Source organism: Gorilla gorilla, chromosome 18, assembly GCF_029281585.2.
Source record: "Gorilla gorilla gorilla isolate KB3781 chromosome 18, NHGRI_mGorGor1-v2.1_pri, whole genome shotgun sequence".
NCBI lineage: Eukaryota > Metazoa > Chordata > Mammalia > Primates > Hominidae > Gorilla > Gorilla gorilla.
Window position 1 is genome coordinate 103,928,233 of NC_073242.2, and position 26,333 is coordinate 103,954,565.

At 44.9% G+C, this 26,333-nt stretch overlaps 1 protein-coding gene and 1 pseudogene across 11 annotated transcripts in view; both read left to right on the forward strand.

The window, feature by feature from the left end:
- Positions 1 to 11,817, forward strand: part of LOC101126158 (putative pyridoxal-dependent decarboxylase domain-containing protein 2) — a 45,882-nt pseudogene extending 34,065 nt beyond the window's left edge.
- The window catches only part of LOC101134557 (nuclear pore complex-interacting protein family member B12-like), a 28,907-nt gene continuing 10,215 nt past the window's right edge, over positions 7,642 to 26,333 (forward strand). The window contains exons 1-7 of one of the 11 annotated variants that reach the window (XM_063699762.1): positions 7,642 to 7,766; positions 11,836 to 11,914; positions 12,075 to 12,232; positions 17,651 to 17,736; positions 21,867 to 21,995; positions 25,613 to 25,712; positions 25,825 to 26,020. In XM_063699762.1, the coding sequence (XP_063555832.1) occupies positions 12,208 to 12,232; positions 17,651 to 17,736; positions 21,867 to 21,995; positions 25,613 to 25,712; positions 25,825 to 26,020 (536 nt within the window). In that variant the 5' untranslated portion in view covers positions 7,642 to 7,766; positions 11,836 to 11,914; positions 12,075 to 12,207. Of the gene's footprint in view, positions 7,767 to 11,830; positions 11,925 to 12,074; positions 12,233 to 15,415; positions 17,737 to 18,303; positions 18,401 to 18,990; positions 19,090 to 21,866; positions 21,996 to 25,612; positions 25,713 to 25,824; positions 26,021 to 26,333 lie in introns of those variants that run through there. The other 10 variants (XM_055366500.2, XM_055366501.2, XM_055366505.2 and 7 more) reach the window with 10 other exon arrangements.

Here is a 26,333-nt window from a genome sequence, read left to right on the forward strand (position 1 = left end):
ATAGAGAATTCAGAAATAGACTCATGTGAAGTATATGGACACTTCAGGTTTTTACAGATGCCTGAGTAATTCGAGGGAGAAAGGACAATCTTTTTCGATCAGTGGTCTTAGAGCTTGGATATCCATATGGAAAAAAACTGAATCTTAACCCTTATCTTATTCTCCGTATATATAAATATTAACTATAAATGGTTCATCAACCTAAGCGTATATCTAAGACAATAAAATGTCTCGAAGAAAATACAGGAGATCTTTGTGACCTTAGGTTACGTTTCTTAGGATACAAAATATGTGAACCATAAATTGTACTTTATCAAAAATTAAAAGCATTAGCTGTTTGAAAGCCCCTATTAAGAAGATGAAAGGCAAGTTACAGACTGGGAGAAATATTTGCAAAACGTTTTTTTCTTATTTCTTTTTTTTTTTTTTTGTCTTTTTGTATTTTTCTTTTTTATGTTTTTGAGATGGAGTTTTGCTGTGCCGCCCAGGCTGGAGTGCAGTGGTGCGACCTTGGCTCACTGCAACCTCTGCCTCCCAGGTTCAAGCGATCCGCCTGCCTCAGCCTCCTGAGTAGCTGGGATTACAGGCGCACGCCACCATGCCAGGCTAATTTTTATATTTTTAGTAGAGACGAGATTTCGCCATGTTGGCCAGGCTGGTCTCAAACTCCTGACCTCAGGTGGTCCACCTGCCTTGGCCTCCCAAAGTGATGGGATTACAGGCGTGAGCCACCACACCCAGCCAGCCACTGTCCCAGGCCTGTCTTCTTTTAAAATTTCTTTTTCATTTTTTTCCCCAGAAGCTACAAAACATTTGTTTGACAAAGAACTTGTATCTAAAATATATAAAGAACTGCTACAACTCAATAAGGACACGAGCAATACAATTTTTTTTTTTTTTTTTTTTTTGAGATGGAGTCTTATTCTGTTGCCCAGACTAGAGTGCAGTGGTGCGATCTTGGCTCACTGCAACCTCTGCCTCCCGGGTTCCAGTGATTCTTCTGCCTTAGCCTCCCGAGTATCTGGGATTACAGGCATGCGCCACCACACCTAGCTAGTTTTTTTGTATTTTTAGTAGAGATGGAGTTTCACCATGTTGGCCAGGCTGGTCTTGAACTCCTGACCTTAGGTGATCTGCCTGCCTTGGCCTCCCAAAGTGCCGGGATTACAGGTGTGAGCTACTGTGCCCGGCCCACAGTACAGTTTTTTAATGAACAACAGATGTGAGCAGATACTTCATCAAAGAAAATGAAAATGTATAGCACTTGAAAAGATGTTTAACATCATTAGTCATGAGTGAAATGCAAATTAAGATCACCGTGAGACATTACTACATGTCTGTTAGAATAGAGAAATTACAGGTGGCTCACACTTGTAATCCCAACACTTGGGAAGGCTGAGACGGCGAGATCAATTACCCTCAGGTGTTCGAGACCAGCCTGGGCAACATGGCGAAACCCCTAGGAAATCTCTACAAAAAATACTAAACATTAGCCAGGTGTGGTGGTGTGTACCTGTAGTCCCAGCTACTCCAGAGGCTTTGGTGGGAGGTTGGCTTGAACCCAGGAGAGAGAGGTTGCAGTGAGCCAAGATTGTGCTACCATACCCCAGCCTGGGTGACAGAGCGAGATCCTTTCTTAAAAAAAAAAAAAAAAAAATCTTCAAAATACTATGTCAGGCCAGGCACAGTGACTCAAGCCTGTAATCCCAGCACTTTGGGAGGCCGAGGAGGGCAGATCACGAGGTCAGGAGATCAAGACATCCTGGCTAACATGGTGAAACCCCATTTCCACTAAAAATACAAAAAAATAGCTGGGTGTGGTGGTGGGCACCTGTAGTCCCAGCTGCTTGGGAGGCTGAGGCAGGAGAATGGCGTGAACTCGGGAAGCGGAGGTTGCAGTGAGGTGAGATCGCACCACTGCACTCCAGCCTTGGTGACAGAGTGAGACTCTGTCTCTATAAAAAATAAATAAATAAAATTTGCCAGGCGTGGTGGTGGGCACCTGTAGTCCCAGCTACTCGGGAGGCTGAGGCAGGAGAATGGCGTGAACCCGAGAGGCGGAGCTTGCAATGAGCCGAGATTGTGCCACTGCACTTCAGCCTGGGCGACAGAGTGAGACCCTATCTCAGAAAAAAAAAAAAAAAAAAGGCAAAAAACTACAGTGACAGAAGCAGATCAGGATTTTCCAGGGCCAGTGAGGAGTCAGGGAAAGGGTAATTATATTGGGGTTGATGGGATTTGGGGGTTGATGGAAGTATTCTGAATCTTGATTGTGTTGATGGTTACATGCTCTATATATTTGTCAAAACTCATTGGACCGTATACTTACATGAGTGAGTTTTGTTTCATGTAAATCATACTACAGTAGGCCGAGCATGGCAGCTCATGCCTGTAGTCCCAGCACTTTGGGAGGCTGAGGCAGGCAGATCACAAGGTCAGGAGTTCAAGACCAGCCTGACCAATGTGGTAAAACCCCATCTCTACTAAAAATGCAAAAATTAGCCAGGTGTGGTGGTGTGTACTTGTAGTCCCAGCTACTTGGGAGGCTGAGGCAGGAGAATCGCTTGAACCTGGGAGGTGGAGGTTGCAGTGAGCCAAGATCGCACCACCGCACTGTAGCCTGGGCGACAGAAAGGGACTCTGTCTCAAAAAAAAAAAAAAAAAAAAAAAATCATACTACAATAAAACTGCTTATTTAGGCCGGGTGCAGTGGCTCATGCCTGTAATTCCAGCACTTTGAGAGGCCAAGGCGGGAAGATCACCTGAGGTCAGGAGTTCAAGACCAGCCTGGCCAAAATGGCGAAACCCTGTCTCTACTAAAAACATAAAAATTAGCTGATTGTGGTGGCAGGCACCTGTAATCCCAGCTACTTAGGAGGCCGAGGCGGGAGAATAGCTTGAACCCAGGAGGCTGAGATTGCAGTGAGCCGAGATTGCGCTGCTGCACTCCGGCCTGGGCAACAGGGTGAGATCCTGTCTCAAAAAAAAAAAAAAAAAGACAAAATAGAAAAACCACATAAATATTCACTTTATTGCCAACAGGAAAACCATCACTTCCTGCCTTATTGTTTAAAAACACAAATTCACCCGTATTCAGTCACATGATAAACTGGAGGGGCTGTAGTTTGCATGTGACTGAGTGACTTGCCAGTGTGATTATGTTGCAGATGTTAGAAGACACATGTCAAGGGTTAGTCACCAGACGTTGCCAAGAAATATGAAAAGAGAATCTGAATGCGGTCCGGGCACTAACACAGCAGTACGCTTTTATTTTGCTGGAAGAGCCTGTGGCACAGCCCATGCATTGACATTTGATCTTGTTTCAGCTAAACTAAATGTGTCTGTTAAGATTTTTTTTTTTTAATTTGAGGTAGATTTAGGTATGAGGGGAAAAAGTTTTCAGCCCTTTTCCTGGCATAGACCTTACAAAAGAACTACTTTCTTTAGCTGTGTTTGTTGAGGCCGTTGGTGAGGGTTTGAAATCTTTTTAGTTGGCTTGCTGCTAACTGGAAATTTAGGACGGCTGGGGGAATGCCTGACTCCACGTTTTAACTAAGCTCTCTCTGAAAAGGGATCTCCCCAGCAAAATCTGTAGTGCAATCAATTACCAAGGGAGCGGCTGAAAGTGCTTAATATGCTTAAGCTGGCTTCAGAATGCATGTTCTGTATTACAAAGAACCTGGGTGGAAACAAAACAAATTCATCTATATGTTTTGTTTGTTTGTTTTTTGAGCTGGAGTCTCGCTTTGTTGCCCAGGCTGGAGTGCAGTGGCACGATCTCGGCTCACTGCAAGCTCTGCCTCCCGGGTTCACGCCATTCTCCCACCTCAGCCCCCCGAGTACCTGGGACTATAGGCACCCACCACTACACCCGGCTAATTTTGTTTTTGTATTTTTAGTAGAGACGGGATTTCACCGTGTTAGCCAGGATGATCTCGATCTCCTGACCTTGTGATCCACCTGCCTGGGCCTCCCAGAGTGCTGGGATTACAGGTGTGAGCCACTGTGCCCAGCCCACCTATATGATTTTTATAAAGGGCATATCTGAATCAAAATAATCCAGGAAGTGACAATAAAATAAAAAGGTGGAAAAGTTTATCTTGGACAAATGCTGACAAAATGAAAGTACCATAGCCATATTAGTGTGGGATAAAATCGACTTCATATTGATGAAAGATGTAATCTCCTAAAAGAAATAACAGTTATACCTGCTGGGCATGGTGGCTCATGCTTATAATCCCAACACTTTGGAAAGCCGAGGCAGGTGGATCACGAGGTCAGGAGTTCGAGACCAGCCTGGCCAACGTAGTGAAACCCCGTCTCTACTAAAAATACAAAAAAATTAGCCGGGCGTGGTGGCCGGTGCCTGTAATCCCACCTACTTGGGAGGCTGAGGTGAGGAGAATTGCTTGAACCTGGGAGGTGGAGGTTGCAGAGTTGAGATCCTGCCACTGCACTCTAGCCTGGGCGACAGTGTGAGACTCCATCTCAAAAAAAAAAAAAAAAAAAAACAGTTATGAATGCTTGTGAACATAACTTTAAAATATATAAAGGAAAGCTAAAGGAAAAGTCTGATGTAACACAAGTATATATTGACAAACCACATTCTTGGTGGGAGATTTGAATATATTTCTCATGAGTCAGCAGATCAAGTAGATAGAAAATAAGTATATAAAAGATTTCAATGACACAATTAGATACATGTAATAGAGATTACATACTCTTCAAAGCTTGTAATAAGTCAACTCACAAACACTGATTTTAAGTCCTTCCACAAAGAAAATCTCAATAAAATAGGGATATAATAAGTCACTTCCCTCCTAGGGTGATAATGTGTATAGAAGTGTTTAAGGTGTATAAAGCCTTAGAAAACATTTGTTCCTTTTAATGCCCTGATCTGTTTTATCCTAGGAACGGCAGCAGTAGGACACACAGACAAGATTGGGAGATTGAAAGAACTCTGTGAGCAGTATGGCATATGGCTTCATGTGGAGGGGTAAGCCGGCGGTGAGGCTGGTGGCTCCATTCGGGCCTGCACAGAGTCCTCATGAGGACTGGACATCCAGGCTCTCACTTTGGTGACATTTATCACGAAGGGCTCTTCGGGTCACAGATCACAAAATAACCCAAATTGGCTTAAGCCCAAAGAGATCTTACTGGCTCACATAACTACAAAGAGCAGTGTTATGACTGCCTCAGGCACAACATCAACCAGGATCCAGTGTGTTACTCCCACCTCTGCTCCCCCAGTCACAGGCACTGGGCTTGGTTTCCTCTACCTGTGGACAGATTTTCCTGTTACGGTGCAAAGTAGCTGCAGAAACTCTAGCCTTCTTTCCAGCTTCGTGGTCAGCTGGAAGTCCTAACAGAAGTCTCATATTGAACCAGCCACTGTGGCCAGGGAGAAGTAATCCTCTGATAGTTCAGGTTCTTTGCCCTCCTCTGGAGCAGATAGTGGTGTCTCCTCCCCACAAAGCTCATGTTCTGCTGGAAGAAATGGAGGTGGCACCCCGGAAGGCTATTGTAGGGCCATTAAGAGAAGCAGGGGGAACGGACGTGGGCAGCCAGAGTAGCCCATATCCACCACATCATACAGGGAGGTTTCTTTTTGATCCCTAAGTAAAGAATGATAAAACTGGAAAATAAGATCCATGAAAGAGAATAATACTCCCATTATATTAAATGAGCGGGGATAGTTCCTGAGACACATTTTTATTAAAGTGCATTTTCAGGATTTTCCTTCATATGTATAAAGCACATCTTCTGTTGCTGTTATGAAAGCTAATAACATTAAAAATATACTTAAGTGTCAACTTGGCAACAGCACAGCCTTTATTTTTTTAAGTACATGGTGAGTAAGCAACATTAAATAATTAGTTCTTAGACTGGTGTTTTTTCTTCCAGTGTGAATCTGGCAACATTGGCTCTGGGTTATGTCTCGTCATCAGTGCTGGTATGTTGTTGATTTACTGAATATTGGTGTTTTTAAGAATGAATTTAAAATCACTCAATCCCTCATGGCTCTTCACAGTTTTTATGAATGGAGGAGGGTGTTAGGTTTGTGTATTCTGATAATCTAACAAAGAGTTGTTCTTGTTTTGGTAGGCTGCAGCCAAATGTGATAGCATGACGATGACTCCTGGCCCGTGGCTGGGTTTGCCAGCTGTTCCTGCGGTGACACTGTATAAACACGATGACCCTGCCTTGGTAAGTTTCCCCTCACTGGGGAGGGAGTGGGTGTGGCCAATACACATTATTGGCTTTGGGGGCAAAATCCAGAAAAATACAGGAAAAAGTGAAAAATACCCATAATTTCACTTCTATTTCATTTTTTTAAAGAGAAACTTGTAAGGTGAGACTTTTTTTTAATGACATTTTATGATTGTATAATATTCTGTCACAATTTAATTATTCTCCATTTATGAACTTATAGGATGTTTTCAGTGTTTTGTTACTGAAATAATGAAGCAGTGAACGTCTTTCTGTGTTTCTAATTACTTCCTTAGAATAGGTTCCCAGATGTGGAATGACTGAGTGGGGGAGTTTTAAGCCTCCTGATCCACATTGTCCAATAGATTGTAACTTCTTTTTTTTTTTTTTTTTTTTTTTGATATGGAGTCTCGCTCTGTCACCCAGGCTGGAGTGCAGTGGTGAGATGATCTTGGCTCACTGCAACCTCCACCTCCTGGGTTCAAGTGATTCTCTTGCCTCAGCCTCCCAAGTAGCTGGGATTACAGGCATGCGCCACCACGCCCAGCTTATTTTGTATTTTTAGTAGAGGCAGTGTTTCACCACGTTGGTTATGTTGAACTCCCGATTTCAGGTGATCTGCCTGCCTCGGCCTCCCAAAGTGCTGGGATTACAGGCATGAGCCATCGCACCTGGCCACATTTTTTTTTTTTTTTAATCGTAGTTGTGGGCCAGGCGTGGTGGCTCATGCCTGTAATCCCAGCACTTTGGAAGGTTGAGGCAGGCAGATCGCTTGAGCCTAGGAGTTTGAGACCAGCCTGGGCAACATGGTGAAACCTCATCTCTATAAAAAAAAAACAACAACAAAGAATTAGCTAGGCATGGTGGTGTGAGCCTGTAGTCTCAGCTACTCATGAGGCTAATGTGGGAGGGCTGATTGAGCCCTGGAGATCAAGGCTGCAGTGAGCTATGATCACACCACTGCACTGCAGCCTGGGTGACAGAATGAAAACGAAACCTGTCACAAAAAAAAAAAAAAATAATGTGGTTCTTGATAATATAGGTTAGCGTGCAAAATAAGGTTTAAGTGATTTCTGCTAAAACACTGCTGTCTTGCTCAGCTAATAATGGCCAGGTGTTTGAGGATGCTCAGAGCTACCTTTGAAGTGGGGAGTCTCCTAGGTTCTGGGATGTGACCCATCTGGGTTTTCCACTGGCTTTTCCTGGCTTTGCCACTCCTGAGCTGTGAACCCTTGGACAAACCGAGGTCTCTGAGTGAAGTTACCTAGAATACTTAGCTCACAGAGTTGTTGGAAGATCACATGGATAATGCAAGCCTAGTGACTAGTATGGCATCTAGCCCACACTAAGTGGGTAGCAAATGGTAGCTGGTTAGTTCTATTATGAGATTGCAATGGCTTTGATTAATAAACCTCTTTTGGCTTTTTTAGACTTTAGTTGCTGGTCTTATATCAAATAAGCCCACAGACAAACTCCGTGCCCTGCCTCTGTGGTTATCTTTACAATACTTGGGACTTGATGGGTTTGTGGAGAGGATCAAGCATGCCTGTCAACTGGTGAGTAGAAGCCTGACATTTAAATGAAAGACTCCTTGGCCACAGCAGAGACAGAAAAACATCTCATTTCTGTACCTTCCATCCAGAGTGTTGTTGTCTGGATTGACTGTCTCGTGAGCCAGAGACTAATCGCCCTGCATGTAAATATTTCTTGTTCAAAGTTCTGGGAGAAAGTGCTGGGTTGTCTGTCCCAGCATTTGTGTGCAGATGAAATCAGATGAAATCAGATGAAAAGGAACACCACTGTCAGCATGGGATCAGAAAAGAAGTCACAGATGACTTCCAAGGAGTGGAGAAGGGTGCAAAAGGTGGAGGGGTGGGGAGCGAGTGTTCCCCTTGATTGACTGACTACGGTGAGGGAATAGGAAGGTTACAGGGTAGTTATGGAGGGCATGGATATTTTAAAAACCAACTGGCTTGGGTTTCCAAATTGCAGGGCTGTTGGGGACAATTCTAATTCTCTCTCCATTTTAGGTGTGTTCTGATTGTGAAAAATATATAATTATGCTATATTTCAGTGTTTAGAGCATTCAGGCTTCTATAACAAACTACCTTAGAGTGGGTAATTTATAAACAACAGACATTTATTGCTTACAGTTCAGGGCGTGAGAAGTCTCAGATCAAGGTGCCAGGAGATTCCATGTCTGGTGAGGGCCCGTTCCTCATAGATAGTGCCTTGCATGTGGCCTCACATGGCAGAAGGGGTGAGAACAGTCCCTTGAGCCTCTTTCAGAAGGTCACTAATCCTGTTTGTGAGGGTTCCATCCTCATGCCCTAATCACCTCCCAAAGGCCTCAACTCATTTGGGATTAGGTTTCCACATAGGAATTTTGTGGGGACATAAATATTCAGATCATAGCATTTAGCAAAAAAACAGGCCGGGCACGGTGGCTCACACCTGTAATTCCAGCACTTTGGGAGGCTGAAGCGGGCAGATCACGAGGTCGTGAGATCAAGACCATCCTGGCTAATACGGTGAAACCCCGTCTCTACTAAAAATACAAAAAATTAGCTGGGCTTGGTGGCAGGCGCCTGTAGTCCCAGCTACTTGGGAGGCCGAGGCAGGAGAATGGCGTGAACCCAGGAGGCAGAGCTTGCAGTGAGCCAAGATCCCACCACTGCACTCCAGCTTAGGCGACAGAGCCAGACTGTGTCTCAAAAACAGGAAAGAAAACAAAAGAAAATTTGGACTATTGCCAATTACAAATAGTTTTAGAGAAGAAATCAAAACAGTAACTGTGGATGATGGAAACAATAGTTATGATAAAAGTCTGATGAAACTTCCCAGTTCACAAGGAAATTTAATTACTTATGTGCAGCATTTTAAGACAGTAATCAGAATCATGACTGACAGCATCACATCAGGACCACCAGACTTTTATAAATTTCATATAATCTTCAGAAATAATTAATAACCTTTTTTTTTTTAGATAGATTCTACCTCTGTCACCCAGGTGGGAGTGCAGTGGCATGATCTCGACTCACTGCATCCTCCGCCTCCTGTGTTCAAGCAATTCTCCTGTCTCAGCCTCCCGAGTAGCTGAGACTACAGGCGTGTGCCACCAGGCATGGCGAATTTTTGTATTTTTAGTGGAGACAGGGTTTCACCCTATTAGTCAGGCTGGTCTCGAACTCCCAACCTCAGGTGATCCACCTGCCTTTGTCTCCCAAAGTGCTGGGATTACAGGCATGAGTGACAGTGCCCAGCCATTCATAACATGTTTATACAAATATAACTTTAACAAATATTTAGCTAGCATAACTATCAAAATTACAAATCATAACATTAAATTTGTATAAATGTATGTAATTTTTGGAACGTGTATATCAACAACATACCCATAAATATAACTGAGATGAGATCTAATGTCACCTCACTTGACAGTGCCCTCCCATGCAGTATCACCACATTTGACAATGCCCGCCCATAAAATCTACCAAATAAATCGAATCACTTAATACCGCTACAAGATGAGAGATATATTCTTTAGACTCCCCAAGGGACGCAGCTGAAAAATCCCAAAGTTAATTTTAAGCCAAAAAGACCTGATTTAGGATTTTGACACTGGAGAAACCCATCAAAGACGTCAAGTTTGAAAACACTTGATCAAAACAGAATCACAGGTCACTATTAAAAGGGTATTCATTTAACCAGAGACTTCCAAAGCAATACAGAAACTTACATGGATATAAAAACCTTAACCCTTTTAAAGGTCAGATTTGCTAAGTGATCAAAAGGGGTACTTGAATTGAGTCGACACAGGAAGAGTGTGTACAGGGTTATGAGTGTAGGCAAATGGTTACTTTGGTCATATCTCCATTTGCCACCTGATTACACATGAGAATGGCATCTTTACTCACCAGAAAGCCAGTATTATGGGAGGTGTAGGAGGCATTCTTGGACCTGAGACAAGAACATTGTTGTGTAGAAATTTCATTGACTGTGTTAAAATTATTCTCCATGGGCTGGAGAACACATAACGTGGTGTTTAGAATGAGACGGGCATTGATTGGATGCAAGGTCTCCACACTTACTAGCTGTGTGACATTGGACAGAGTGCTTCATCATTCTGAGACTCAGTTTTTAAAGGAAAAACAACTAACTACCTTGCAAGCTTGCTAGCAGGTTTAAGTGTAATAATGTGTGGGAATGACTGCACCGTGACTAACACGTAGTGACAGCTTAATTAATGTTAACCCTTATCATTATCATATAAGAATGTGAGTTACATAAGAGAGGAATCCTGTCAGTTCGTTCTCTGCTGTGTCCCCAAGACCATGAATCATGGCTGGCACGTAGTAGGCATTTAATAATAATTGTTCAACAAGTATTTGGCAGTCTTGGAGGGCAGAAAAGGAGGTGGGGAAGATTTTTAAATAACATTTTTTAAAAAGTCACATTGTCCTACAATACCGATTTTTCTTGCATATTTAGGAAATTGAGGGTTTTTTCCTAAAACATGCGGACATATGGGAAATAGGATGCAACATTTGCACTAATGTTTCAGACACAGTTAGAGGTTTCCAAGAGATTTTGCGCTGGGGAGGCTGCTTGCTACAAGCTCCCAAAGCTCTGGGAGGACATAGTATTCATTCCTCCCTCAGCAGAAGCGGTGAGGCAAGAAGCGCTGGGGAGCACCCAGCCTTGGACTTTTAGCATAGTGTGTCAGGTCTTCACAGTTTGGGCCCAGGGCACAGAGAAGTCACAGCTCTCCGGCATCCTGTGACCTTTACCCTCTTTGCCAAGGGAAAATGTGGCCCTCCAAAGCAAGAAACTTGAGGGCATAGGTCCCCCCAGCCCTGGCATCTGCCCAGAGCCCGAGAAGCAAGGAACAATGATCCTCCAGCTACCTCACGGGGCTGGCACAGGTGACCACTGCCCTGGCATCACCCAGCTGTGTTCGGCAGCCTGAACCCCATCTGTGGGGACGTGAGGAGGAAAATACAAAAGTCCTTAGGTGAACACTGAGAAGGCAGATGCAGCAGAAACCTCCAGGCCGGAACTACCCAGTCTTGGACCTATGGTGGAGATAGAGCATAGCTGGTGATCATGTGTACTTACACTCTAAGGTCACCTGGTTGCACTATGGCCTCATCTGTGGCTCTGGAAATGAAGATTTGGAAGGAGATCATCACAGCTAATGTTTAACAAGCCCCTCCTGTGTGCCAAATCATTCACCCCTCACCACAACCGAATGAGCTAAGGATTCTCGTTATATATAGTTTATGGAGAAGGAAGTGCAGACATAAAGAGGTGAATTATCTTACCCAGATCACACAGCTGATAAGTGGTGGAGGCAGAATAGAATCTAAACAGTGTGGCTCCGGAGCCCACATGCATTGATTCGACAAGTGTTTATTGAGCACCTGCCACGGACAAGGCCTTGTGTGATTAAATAGGGTTATAATTAGTAATATAAAAATGAGAAATCACTAATGCTTTTTAGACTTAACATTTTCTTTTTTTGTAGGTTTCAGGCACAGAACTGTATATCCAATAATAGTGAAATGGATCCCACTAATTATGACAGAAATGATGATACATTTAAATGACTTGGATGTTTTATAGGTATGATCTCGTGAAACCTTGAGAGAAACTGAATGACGAATGAAACTATTGTTCCTGTTTCACACAGAAGAAAACTGAGGTTAAAAGGGGTAAAGTAATTTTGCATGGCATGAAGTAGAAATTCAAAGTACAGGAATTTGAACTTGGTTCTGTCCTTTTCTGAAGCCCTTGACCACTATAGACTCAAACATCACCTTGTTTTTCCACTCATTCAACACTTTTTTTTAATTGTCTAATAGGTTGGCACTCATGATGAGCCCCTGTTCTCATTCTGCAAATGGTGAAGCTCTCTATTGTCCTGACCCCACAGTTCCTGTCCCATGACCAGGGCCAGCTCACCAAGGAGCTGCAGCAGCACGTAAAGTCAGTGACATGCCCATGCGAGTACCTGAGGAAGGTGAGTGAGTGCAGACAGATGGGGCCTGGTGCCCTTGAGCAGTTCCCGGGTCTCAGCTGTCACACATCTCATAGCGGATGATGCTGGGGGAAGCTTACGCAGTCACAGTACTGGCTTCTTCCTCTTTTTCTTTCCATACAAGTGGCTTAGGGATGGGGTAGAGTAGTTGACTTACTTGGATGAAAACCACTATCTTCTGTCAGAAACTCAAAAGGAATCATTGCTGGCATGGTAACCTAAAGAAAAACAACCAGACAGGTGCCCAACGACACTTAAAAAGGTTATTATCTTGCCAAGTTTAGGCTGGGCATGGTGACTCATGCCTGTAATCCCAGCATTTTGGGAGGCTGAGGCTGGTGGATCACCTGAGGCCAGGACTTCGAGACCAGCCTGACCAATATGGTAAAACCTCGTCCCTACTAAAAATACAAAAATTAGCCGGGCATGGTGGTGTGAGCCTGTAGTCCCAGCTACTCAGGAGGCTGAGACAGGAGAATTGCTGAGATTCAGGAGGTGGAGGTTTTAGTGGGCCGAGATCACACCATTGCACTCCAGACTGTGCGACAGAGCGAGACTCTGTCAAAAAAAAAAAAAATTATGCTGCAAAATTTGAAAAGGAAATTCAAATCAACAGCTTCTAAACTACTTTTTAACATGACTCATAATAAGAAATACATTCTACAGTACATATATATGTTCTGTAATTTTGAATAAAAGAATTAACCACATCACATTTATTTTACAACATGTAATACATATTTTTTATTCTCCTTCATTTGTTTTGAATGCTCTGTGCAGTCTACAAAAAGTCCAATAGTAATAATTAAATTAGTCATTAAGTTGAACATTATCTTGTCTTTTAAAATGATAATCTCAAAAATGATCTTTTATTTTTGAGATTTATATAGATACACACACACACACACACACACACACACACACACACACACACACACACACACACACACACACACACACACACACATATATATATCTTGAGACAGAGTTTCACTCTGTCGCCCAGGCTGGAGTGCAATGGCACAATCTTGGCTCACTGCAACCTCCGTCTCCCAGGTTCAAGCGATTCCTCTGCCTCAGCCTGTGAGTAGCTGGGACTACAGGTGTGCGCCATCATGCCCAGCTAACTTTTGTATTCTTAGTAGAGATGGGGTTTCACCATATTGGCCAGGCTCGTGTCAACTCCTGACCTCGTGATCTGCCCACTGCGGCCTCCCAAAGTGCTGGGACTATAGGTGTGAGCCACTGCACCCGGTCCAAGATAAAATTATTTTAACAATATACTATGAAGAGAAAAACACTGGCTATGAAAGAATATGCATAGTTTTACCCTGTTTAAAAATAAAGATTGAAAGAATACATATGCAAATAAGTTTACTTTTATTTTTGGTAATACTTTACTGCATTGTCTGAATATTGACAATCAGTATGCATTATGAAGCTACATGGCTAACATTGTGTACTCACTGTGTGTGCCAGGCCCTGGGTTCAATGCTCTACATGCACTTATATTTCATTTAATTCTCTCTGCAACCTGAGATGGTATAGCCACCTCATTTTACAGAGTTGAAACTGAGGCTCAGAGACTGAAAGTTAAGCCTGAGGTTGCAGTCAGTAAGAGGCAGAGCTGGAACTGAAACCTACGTGTGTCTGACCACCAGTTCATGTTCTGACGGCAGGCTAGTCTGCATCACAGAGTGTGGAGTAGATGGTGCATGCCTGCTAGGATGGGCTAGGTATCACTGTAGGTAAGAAACAGCCCCAAACAATGGAAATGTACATCACTGAAGGCTCTTTTCCTGCCCATGCTGCACATCCTCCATGGCTCTCCTGTGCCCTGTGCCCCACATGCCCTCGTCCTGCGACGAGAATAAAGGAACAGCCTCCATATGGGAGCTGTCAGCTGCTCTAAGAGATGAAGGAGAGGGTGGCCAGTCTCAATGGCTCCCAACTCTTTTGCCTCGAGGTGACACGCTTCCACTCACATCTCCTGGGTCAAAGCAAATCCCATGGGTACATCCACTTTCAAGTGGCCCAGGAGAGAACCTGAAATACTAGGTGGACTCCATTAAGGCCATCAGATGGTGTCAGCCTGCATGGGAGACTGTGGAGGGGCAGAGGAGGAGAGTGGGGAACTGATGGGAAATGACAGGAGGACTAAGTCACCACAGATTTGCTTTATCCTCAGCCAGGTGGAGTTTGTCCCAGAGCTGTACAAAATCATCACCAGCATGATGAAACAGAGTAGACTTCAGAAAAAGCGGTTTGGTCAGATGTAATCAGCAGTGAACTCAGAATCAACTGAGTGACATTGAGTCAGTAAATCTCTGACTGCCTCAGTTACCCCATATGATAGTTTTGAGGATGGGAACATTGAGAGAGTTGATTTGGAAGGATATCAAGAGTACAAATTCCAACAGTTTAGTTCCTTTAAGTGAAGTCCAGGCACTGTCTTTCCTGCAAGTCTCCTGTTCCTTTCAGATTGCACAGGTGAGAGTGCTCAGATTAGGGCTGGAGGTTGTAAACTATTGCTCCCACACTGACAGTGCCCCCGTGTCGTGCATGTATTCTGTGCATTTTCCTGTGCTAAACACTCTCCCAGAACATCGTGGGGCCTGATTCTTCCTTTTTGTTCCAATGGCCCTGGGTGACTCAAGTGCCCATTCAATGACCAGGACACAGAGGTCTTAGAGAGATGCTCCATGAGGCCCCAGGTGCGAGCCTGTACCCTGCCGGAGCATGAGGCAAGGGACAGGGCATCGTCTGTGGGGATAGTGGGGGTAGTGGTCAGCCAGGCTTGGTGACTCTACTTGCTCACCAGACGATCCTACACCTGCCACCTCCGATGGATCCACTGCGTCTGTGCCTGCCTGTACTGCTGATGCTCCAGTGGATAACTCAGCATCCCAGCCAAGGCCCAATGCCACTGAAGATGGACCTGCCCCCTGGGGACCCAGGAGTCCTACCACTCAGCTGTCCCCAGGAGTGCCCAGACCCTCATTCTTATCCAGGACCTAGGAGCCCTACCCCTGGCCTTCCCTCATCAGCCGTAAATGATGATTTACTGCTGTTACCATCATCACTGCCTTCAGTGACCAAGGGCCTTCCAAGGTGCCAGCTCTGGAACGAAGGATGCCCTTGGGAGGTGATGACACTCAGGTACACGGGTGCTCAACAGATTGCTTCCTCCTATTCTCAGACGGTCTTTGCATGCATGCAGCCATTGGCACTCCCATTGTATGGAAGGAAACCAGCCCAGGGTCACACAGCTGGTCAGCAGCAACATAGCTGGTCTCAAATCTAAGGTGCCTGGCCATGCCTCCATGAGGGACCGCCTGCAAGGGAGGTTGATCCTGGCTTTGGGGAGCCTTTCCTGGGCTGCACGAATAACCTCCATTGTTTGAGGCCCCAAACTCTGCTCACATCTTCCTTTCCCTGTCTCTGCTTGGGCTATGATCACGGTGACTCTAGCAACCCTTCATGGACATTATAGCACTCTCTGCCATTCACTTTTGGTCTAATCTGACTTCAACCCCCACTTAGTTGGTCTCTCCTTTTACAACCAACACAACCGAAATCTAGGGCTTCTTTTTTTTTTTTTTTTTTTTTTTTTTTTTTTGAGACAGAGTCTCATTCCATTCTGTCACCCAGGCTGGAGTGCAATGGTACGATCTCGGCTCACTGCAACCTCCGCCTCCCGGGTTCAAGGGATTGTCCTGCCTCAGCCTCCTGAGTAGCTGGGATTACAGGCGTGTGCCACCATGCCTGGCTAATTGTTATATTTTTAGTAGAGACGGGGTTTCACTATGTTGGTCAGGCTGGTCTCGAACCCCTAACCTCGTGATCCGCCTGCCTCAGCCTCCCAAAGTGCTGGGATTACAGGCGTGAGCCACCATGCCCAGCCAAATCTAGGGCTGGAACATGGCTGCAGCGTACAAATAGAATTGAATTCCATAGTTTTGTTCACCCTGTTTTTTGTTTGTTTGTTTGTTTGTAGTTGTTGCTGTTTTTGAGACAGTCTCGCTCTGTCGCCTAGGCTGGAGTGCAGTGGTGCAATCTCGGCTCACTGCAAACTCTGCCTCCCGGGTTCAAACTATTCTCCTGCCTCAGCCTCCCAAGTAGGTGGGACTACAGGCGCCCACCACCACACCCAGCTAATTTTTGTATTTTATTAGAGACAGGGTTTCACCATATTGGCCAGGCTGGTCTGGAACTCCCGACCTTGTGATCCACCCACCTCGGCCTCCCACAGTGCTGGGATTACAGGCGTGAGCCACCACACCCAGCCCCTGTTTTGTTTTCGTTTTGCTTGTTTCTTAGGGTTGTTTTTCTATTTATGGTAAAGGCATTGGCTTTCCATTTGTAGCATCAATAGAATATTTCCTGTTTACAGTAACCTTATGTCATGGTAAATGGTAAAGGGATTTAAAGCAGTGGTTTTCAGCTGCCAGAGGCCTGAGTTTGGGCACACTGTGTGTGATCGGGCAGAAGGCCTGTGGGAAGTTTAGCCGAGGACAGGGCCAGGAAAGGTGATGGACAGTGGGGGTCCGTCCTGGTCACCAGGCCCCTGGGTCCTGCCCACCTGCTTGGAGCTCCCCACCCATCACACATGATGCTGCCAAGCCCTCTGGGTATTGTGAGCAAATACCTTAGGAGAGAAGCTGATGAACTTTGTTTCTTGAAATGCACAGATTCCTTGGATGTCCCTGAGAGGTCAATCATGAAAGTCAACTTGGTTTTCTCCCCCTCATTTGGGTTCAGAATTTAAAGTCCACACACACAGGCAGTAAGATGATATAGATAAGGACATCATCACTCGGTTTCGGATGTTAAAATGTCTAGGTGGGTTAGGGGTGATTTGAGATCACACAACCTTGTGCCACAAAGTGGAATTCCCAGGCCAGAGGGAGACATTTTATTGCCATGTTATGATCTTATCGTTGAGTTTAAAGGCAATCTTGTTTCATTTTGGATTCTTTCTTATGTTTATATCTTATAAGGGCACTTTGAATTTCCAAGCAAATAATAATTTTGAATTAGCTTTTAATCATTGACTTCTAGCACAGTTATATGATCAGAAACATGCTGTGTGATTTGATTGCTCTCAAATATATTGAGATTTGCTGGAACAAAATAAGTCAGGTTAATTTTTGTAAATGTACCATGCATGCTTAAAATGAATGTATCTACATTTGTTCCTGAGATACAGGTTGATGGACGGATGGCTACATGGATGTGATGGAGATGGTTTACTATCGGGACCTTCCACATCCTGCTGATGTTTTGTTGCTTAGGATATGAATGGCTGAGCGGAGGCTGTAAAACCTGGCACTCTACTTGGGTATGAGGTTCTTCCTGCCATCCTGCCATCATTTGTTTTTTATGTTTTGTCGCCAAAAGTGACCTTGAGGAACCCTGGGAGCTCAGGAAGGAAGGAGCGCCCAGAAGCAGGGACAGGGAGCTGGTTGGGGAGGACCAGAAATCAGGTTTGTGAAGGTTCCAGAGAGGACCTGTCCTTGGGAGGAGCGTGGGGGACTGAGATGGGGGAGGGGTCATTGGAATGATGCGGGCGTTACTTGGAGTGTCCATTGTGAGGCACCACCGGGGGGTCATCAGGGATTGGTGGAGAGGGAGTATAAAGCCCCAGGGTTGCTAAGGGAGGGCCCAGACCGAAGAAGGTTTGGTGGAAAGCAGAACCTTTGTCTCCCTCTAATTGCTCCTAAGCCTCACGCTCCCTTGCCCCGCGTGTCCTGTTGCTTCCCTGATCTTCTCCGTGACCTGTAGCTAAACCTTCCACCAGCGCTTGAGAACTTAATTTGAACCGGATCCTTTCCCAGACCCCTTTCTTCTCCTCCTCCTCCTCCACCTCCTCCAGGTGCCCAACAGCCCCCTTCTCCTCCTTTCCCTTCCCTTACTTCCCCCCTTCCCCTCCCCCTCCCCTTCCCCTCCCCTCTCCCTCCCCTCCCCCTCCCCAACTCAGATCCAGCCTGGTCCCCGTCCCCTTCCCTCACCCCTGCCCTAAGCCACCTCCACCTCTGTCCTGGCCGCCTCAGGGCGCCCTGAAAGGACCAGGACATGCGGGTGCGGTGGCGGTGCTTTTGGCTCCTCTTCTGGCTCCTGCTGGGATTTATCAGCCATCAGCCCACCCCTGTGAGTAGACGCTGGACCCGCGGGGTTTCTTCCTTTTTACTGGGCTGTGTCACGCGGCATGAAATTACACAGCTCAGGCCTGTAATCCCAGCACTTTAGGGGGCCGAGGTGGGCAGATCACTTGAGTCCAGGAGTTGAAGACTAGCCAGGGCATCATAGCAAAACCCCATCTCTACAAAAAATTCCAAAAAAGATTAGTCGGGCTTGGTGGTGCGTACCTGTTATCCCAGTTACTGGAGAGGCTGAGGTGGGAGGATCGCTTGGGCCCAGGAGCTGGACGTTGCAGTGAGCTGAGATGGCCCTGCTGCACTCTTGTCTCTAACAAACAAAATGGACCAAAACAAAGTGAAATGTCATTTGATTTGTGTCATCTGGTTTGATGACTTTTTTTTTTTTTTTTTTTCTTAGACAGAGTCTCACTCTATCGCCCAGGCTGGAGTGCAGTGGCAAGATCTCGGCTCACTGCAACCTCTGCTTCCGGGGTTCAAGCAATTGTCCTGCCTCAGCCTCCTGAGTAGCTCAGATTACAACGCCTGGCTAATTTTTGTATTTTTAGTAGAGACGGGGTTTCACCATGTTTGCCAGGATAGTCTCCATCTCTTGACCTCGTGATCCGCCTGCCTCAGCCTCCCAGTGCTGGGATTACAGGTTTGAGCCACCGCGCCTGGCCAAAATATATAACCTTAAGTGTAAGTTTACTAACTTTGGAAAGTTCATACACCAGCATAAACCAACCCCCTTTCAAGATCTACATTATTTTATTTATTTATTTTTTTTTTTGAGACAGTTTCTCCCTTGTTGCCCAGGCTGGAGTGCAATGGGGCAATATCAGCTCACCGCAACCTCTGCTTCCCAGGTTCGAGCGATTCTCCTGCCTCAGCCTCCCGAGTGGCTGGGATTACAGACATGTGCCACCACTCCCAGCTAATTTTGTATTTTTAGTAGAGATAGGGTTTCTCCATGTTGGTCAGGCTGGTTTTGAACTCCCTACCTCAGGTGATCCGCCCACCTCGGCCTCCCAAAGCGTTGGGATTACAGGCGTGAACCACCGTGCCCAGCCAAGATCTACACTATTATGTCACCCCAGAAAGTGAACTCTCACTCTTCCCAGCCAGTCTCTTTCTTATCATAGGTTAGCTTGCTTATTCTGGAATTTCGCATATACAGATGCATGCCATGCCATAGGTACTCTTTTGTGTCTGCTTTGTTCTGCTCAACACCATGTTACTGAAATCATTACCATTGTTGTATGGTTCTCTAACTCCATCATTTCCATTTCGGACTCAGCATATGCTGAGTTCAACCTGTTGAAGGGCTATCTCTGTTTAATTCACCATCTTGAAAGAAACATTTAAAATTGAGATGTTTTCAAGAATATATAGTTAAATCCTGAGGAATCGATGTAGAAATGTTATCACAAGCTGTCTGAACTTACTCAGGGGAAGTCTTCGTCTTCACTCACAGAAGAGTCTAATGGAATTAATATCAACAATCTTAGAGAAATCCCACACTATTCATGCCATTTTCATGATCTCCACCTTGGTAACTTTTTTTTTTTTTTTTTTTGAGACAGAGTCTCGCTCTGTCACCCAGGCTGAAGTGCAGTGGTGCGATCTCAGCTCACTGCAACCTCTGCCTCCCGGGTTCAAGTGATTCTTCTGCCTCAGCCTCCCAAGTAGCTGGAACTGTAGGCGTGTGCCACCATGCCCTGCTAATTTTTTGTATTTTTAGTAGAGATGGGTTTCAGTGTGTTAGCTAGGATGGTCTCAATCTCCTGATCTCGTGGTCCACCCACCTCGGCTTCCCAAAGTGCTGGGATTGCAGGCGTGAGCCACCACGCCCAGCCCACCTTGTTAATTTTTAAGCACTAAAATTTGATACTTATTTGTGAATGAAGTAATCTCTTCATTGTATTTTTTTTTTTTTACTTATGCTGAGCTTTAAATGACAAAGATTCATATAATCCAAGAGAGAAGTATTATTTAGAGGGATTCTTTTACCATGTGATATATAATAAATGCATCCAATGTTATACATCAATTTAAAAAACAAGTAAATAACTTTAAAGATAACTACTGGCCAGGTGCAGTGGCTCACACCTGTATTCCCAGCACTTTGGGAGGCCGAGGCAGGTGGATCATGAGGTCAGGAGTTGGAGACCAGCCTGGCCAAGATGGTGAAACCCTGTTTCTACTAAAAATACAAAAATTAGCCGAGCATGGTGGCAGGCGCCTGTAATCCCAGTTACTCAGTAGCTGAGGCAGGAGAATCGCTTGAATCCGGGAGGCGGAGGTTGCAGTGAGCTGAGATCATGCCACTGCAATCTAGCCTGGGTGACAGAGCAAGACTTTGTCTCAAAACAAAAAGAAAAGAAAAGATAATTACTTTATACTTAGCTTGTCTTACCCATGAGTGACGGGCTGCATGTGGCCCAGGACAGTTTTGAATGCAGTTCAACACAAATTTGTAAACTTTCTTAAAACATTAGGAGATTTTGGCCAGGTACAGTGGCTCATGCCTGTAATCCCAGCACTTTGGGAGGCTGAGGCGGGCAGATTACCTGAGGTCAGGAGTTCGAGACCACCCTGACCAACATGGCAAAACCCCATCTCCACAAAAAATACAAAAATTTGCTGAGTGCACTATCAGGCACCTGTACTCCCAGCTACTCAGGAGGCTGAGGCAGGAGAATCACTTGAACCTGAGAGGCAGAGGTTGCAGTGAGCCGAGAGAGCACACCACTGCACTCCAGCCTGGGTGACAGAGTGAGACCCCATCTCAAAAACAACAAACAAAAACAAAAACAAAAAAATGGCCGGGCACGGTGGCTCACACCTGTAATCCCAGCACTTTGGGAGGCCGAGGCAGGCAGATCGCCTGTCAGGAGTTCAAGGCCAGACTGGCCAACATGGTGAAACCTCATCTCTACTAAAAATACAAAAATTAGTCGGGCATGGTGGCAGAGACCTGTAATCTCAGCTACTTGGGAGGCTGAGGCAGGAGAATGGCTTGAGCCCAGGAGCTGGAGGTTGCAGTGAGCCGAGATTGCACCACTGCACTCTAGCCTGGGTGACTGAGTGGAGCGGAACTCTGTCTCAAAAAAAAAAAAAAAAAAAAAGGTTTTTTTTTTTTAGATCATCAGCTATTGTTAGTGTATGTTATGTGTGGCTCAAGACAACTTTGCTTCTTTTAATATAGGCAGGGAAGTCAAAAGATTGGATATCCCTGCTTTATACCGAGAAAGACAACACCCCACATTTGCAATGCCTAAAAACACTACCAGCCATCTGAAAAACATGAGACTTCTAACTTCTGTTCTTTTTTGTAGCAGTGGAATCCCACGGTGATATCTGAGGGATGTGGTTACCTTTTGGAGGAGGTTGACGGTTTCTAAGGATGATTCTTTCTGAGTGAAATATTGTCGGTGTCATTGACCTTTTCATTATTTCAACTATTATTATTCCAGGTTATCAATACTCTGGCTGACCATCATCATCGTGGGACTGACTTTGATGAAAGTCCTTGGTTACATATCATTATTGAGTTTCTGAGAAGTTATGAAGTTGTCATTACCCTCTGGACAGTGTACCTTTGGGTGAGTATACTAACTTTCTGTAGAGGTATACTTGTAATCACAAATAAGAATAAATTATATAAAACAATTCACGTTTCTGGACTTCATTATGAATATGTGGTTTTATCCAAAAAATCAGGGAAATGACTTATTAGCACAAGAATTATGAAAATATCTGCCATTTACATTATGAAAAATAGGTCAGTGTTTGTTTAATAGAATGTCAAGAGAGCTTTTGGTCAGAAATAAGTTTTTTTAATCTTTGTGCTATTTGTCACAAATGGAGTATGAGGTTTCGTCACTTAAATAGGAAATTCTTTCTAAACTCTTCTGCTTTATAGTTCTATCATATGGGTGGAAGGAAAGTTTCCAGTCTCCTCTGTGAAGATTCACTGCAGAAATGAGCTGACAACAGACAGCTTAACAGGAAAAGAAAAACATAGAACAGGCATAAACATGGGAACCAGCTGAAAAATGAGACTGCTAGAAGGGCTGGATGGTTGATGCTTAAAGAGCACCCTCTTCTGAGGGGAGAGGGAGATAGATGGAGATGTAGGCCATTTAGAGGGGCAGCAAATGATTTTTAGGGGAAATGAAAGAGCCCAAGGAACAAACAATTGGCCTGAGACAAAGTTCCTCTGAGGTCATAGGGACGAGGTGACAAACTGCCGGAAGGTGAAGGGCAGAACTGCACTGCGTCTCATGATGCAGAGAAAGCCCCAGAGAATCTCTTAGAACTGCCCTCCAAGAGAATCAATGAAAAGTGTGTCTGGGCAGGGTAATTTTGAATGACATCATTCAAAGTGCATGTTCCCACTTGCAACTGGAGAGAGATCAGTATGTCAAAAGTCTGTACTTGGTAAGAATTTGGCTGCTAAGTTGTGCCATAATTTGTCTTTTGAGCCTTTTTTCCTTTGGGTAAGTTGAGCTCTACATTTTGTCTTGCCATTCATGACAGTAAAAATGTGGTTGTCTGGGGGCTGAACCTCCTTCTGAACAATGATCCAAGATAAAAGTACTAATACCACAATGCTTTTTTATATTCAAGGGAAGAGGAAGTATGTTTCAGTTTTACCACCTAGATAATTACACGTCATTTGGCACTGCCTTTCAAGATATGTAGAAAACAGAAAATATGTGAGTTATGAAGATATCTAGGCACATTTAACATTCTCTATGCCACTTAGTCCTGAACAGAGAATTTTCGGTATAAATTGGAGGAAGCTTTTTTTTTTTTTTTTTCTTTTCTCACCCCCAAGACGAGTCTCCCTCTGTTGCCCAGGCTGGAGTATAATGGTGTGACCTCGGCTCACTGCAACCTCCACCTCCTGGCTTCAAGTGATTCCCCTGCCTCAGCCTCTCAAGTAGCTGGGATTACAGGTGCCCACCACCATGCCCAGCTAATTTTTTATTTTTAGTAGAGTCGGGGTTTTACCATGTTGGCCAGGCTAGTCTCAAAACCCGACCTCAAATGATCCACCCGCCTCAGCCTCCCAAAGTGCTGGGATTACAAGCGTGAGCCACCACTTGAGCCAGGGGAAGTTTTTAAATTTACCACTTTTTAACAATTCCATTTAGGAAAGTTCAGTTGAGCTGTTGGACTTGGACAACTTCGCACCTCTCATCTTTGTCGTTGTCATCTAGTCATCTATACCACTACCTCCTAGGCAGGGACATCATGGGTGCCATGAAGCATTCATGCGTGATGGCATTTCTTTGCTTCTCATTTCTTCATGTGTTTGACATTTCTCCTAGCTCCAAACTGGGCCAGCTACCTTTCCTGTGAAATCTAGCAGTAGCTGTGGGATTGACGTGGTTGCTGTTTTCATCTTTTTAGATTACCCATTGCTTCTCTCGAAATCCTAGTACATGATTTTTTTTTTTTATCCTATGTGCAGAAATCAGGAAAAAACAAATTCTACAAAGAATTTGAAAGATATTATTTCAGGCCAGGTGTGGTGGCTCATGCCTGTAATCCCAGCACTTTGGGAGGCTGAGGCAGATGGATCACTTGAGGTCAGGAGTTCAAGACCAGATGGGCCAACATGGTGAAACCCCATCTCTACTAAAAAGACAAAAATTAGGCAGGCATGGTAGCAGGCACCTGTAATCCCAGCTACTTGGGAGGCCGAGGCACAAGAATCGCTTGAATCTGGGAGGTGGAGTGTGCCGTGAGCCAAGGTAGCACCACTGCACTTCAGCATGGTTGAGAGTGACACTCCGTCTCAAGAAAAAAGTCATTTCAATGACTACCTCAGGAGATTCATAGGTATCTGACCCACATCTGAGATGGGATTTGCATTGCATTTTAGCTATGATGAGAACAAATATTTAATATCTTCAAAGATTAAAAGCATACTGTGATAATATGGAAATCTTGGTGGGAATTCAGTCATTAGTGAGGATGTTTTGCGTTAAGTTCAAACCAGCCTCAATGAAGCTGATGTGAGGGAAGGGAAAGTGAACTCTGAGTAGAGCAGGGACAGAAGGAAGATGCTCCAGTGCAGATCAGGAAGGAGCAGGGGGTGAAATGTTACAAATTCTAGAACTCAGAGAGCTGAAGGTAATTACTTCCTTTTCAAGTTCTGAAACATGTTAACCTGTGGTAAAATACTTATGATAATTACCATCTAACCGTGTTGAAGTGTGCAGTTCCGTTGTGTGAAGTATATTCATGTCATTTTTTTTTTTTTTTTTTTTTGAGACGGAGTCTCACTCTGTCACCAGGCTGGAGTGCAGTGGTGGGATCTTGGCTCACTGCAACCTCTGCCTCCTGAGTTCAAGCAGTTCTCCTGCCTCAGCCTCCCGAGTAGCTGGGACTACAGGCGTGCATCACCATGCTCAGCTAATTTTTGTATTTTTAGTAGAGACGGGGTTTCACCATGTTGCCCAGGATGGTCTCCATCTCTTGACCTTGTGATTCACCCACCTCAGCCTCCCAAAGTGCTGGGATTACAGGCGTGAGCTACCGCACCTGGCCTATTTTTTTTTTTTTTTTTTTTTTTTTTTTGAGACAGAGTTTCAATTTTGTTGCCCAGGTTGGAGTGCAATGGCACAATCTCAGCTCACCACAACCTTTTCCTGCTGGGTTCAAGTGATTCTCCTGCCTCAGCCTCCCGACTAGCTGGGATCACAGGCATGCACCACCATGCCTGGCTAATTTTGTATTTTTAGCAGAGACAGCGTTTCTCCATGTTGGTGAGGCTGGTCTCAAACTCCCGACCTCAGGTGATCCGCCTGCCTCGGCCTCCCAGAGTGCTGGGATTACAGGAGTGAGCCACCGTGCCAGCCTCATGTCATTCTTGTGTGTGTGTGTGTGTGTGTGTGTGTGTGTGTGACAGAGTCTCATTCTGTCGCTCAGGCTGGAGTGCAGTGGTGTGATCTTGGCTCACTGCAACCTCCGCCTCCCAGCTTCAAACGGTTCTCTGCCTCAGCCTCCCGAGTAGCTCGGATTACAGGCGCCCCTGCCATGCCCGGCTAATTTTTGTATTTTTAGTAGAGACGGGGTGTCACCATCTTGGCCAGGCTGGTCTTGAACTCCTGACCCCGTGATCCACCTGCCTCGGCCTCCCAAAGTACTGGGATTATACGCATGAGCCACCGTGCCCAGCCGTCATTCTTATATTATTATTTCCTAGTTGTCTTTCCTGAAGACTATCTTCCAGTCTGAAAATGGACATGATGGATCCACGGATGTACAGCAGAGAGCCTGGAGGTCCAACCGCCGTAGACAGGAAGGTATGGCTCTGTTGGAGTCCCCATAGTGTGGAAATGAGTTTGCCCTGGAAAGGGAAAGAACAGCTTCTTGCCCTCAGGTTTCTCACCTTCTCCTCTCCTCACTCTCACCAAGGGCTGAGGTCCATTTGTATGCACACAAAGAAAAGAGTTTCTTCCTTTCCAGGAATTAAAATTGGCCTGGAAGACATCTGTCCTTTACGGAAACAGGTGGAAACAAAAGTTCAAGCTAAAATCCGTAAGACGAAGGTCATAAAGAAAGTCAACCATCATTACAAAATCAATGGAAAGAGGAAGACCGCCAAAAAACAGTAAGATGTGCCTTGACACAAATACTGTTGTATGAACCATGTGCCAATCAAAGTAGACAACTGTAAAGTCCTTGAGAATATTTTCTACAATATTTGTGGCAAATTCAGTGGGTTCAAAATTGAGTTTGTCCTTTCTGCTTCATTAGTTTAAGCTGTATAATTCCTTTCCCTTCCTACATTCTTGTTTGTCATTTTTTCGGGGGAAGAGGAGTTGCTAGTACTGGCATTGGTTTTCCTTTCTCTCTCTTTTTTTTTTTTTTTTTCCCTGAGATGGAGCTTTGCTGTTGTTGCCCAGGCTGTAGTGCAATGGCAC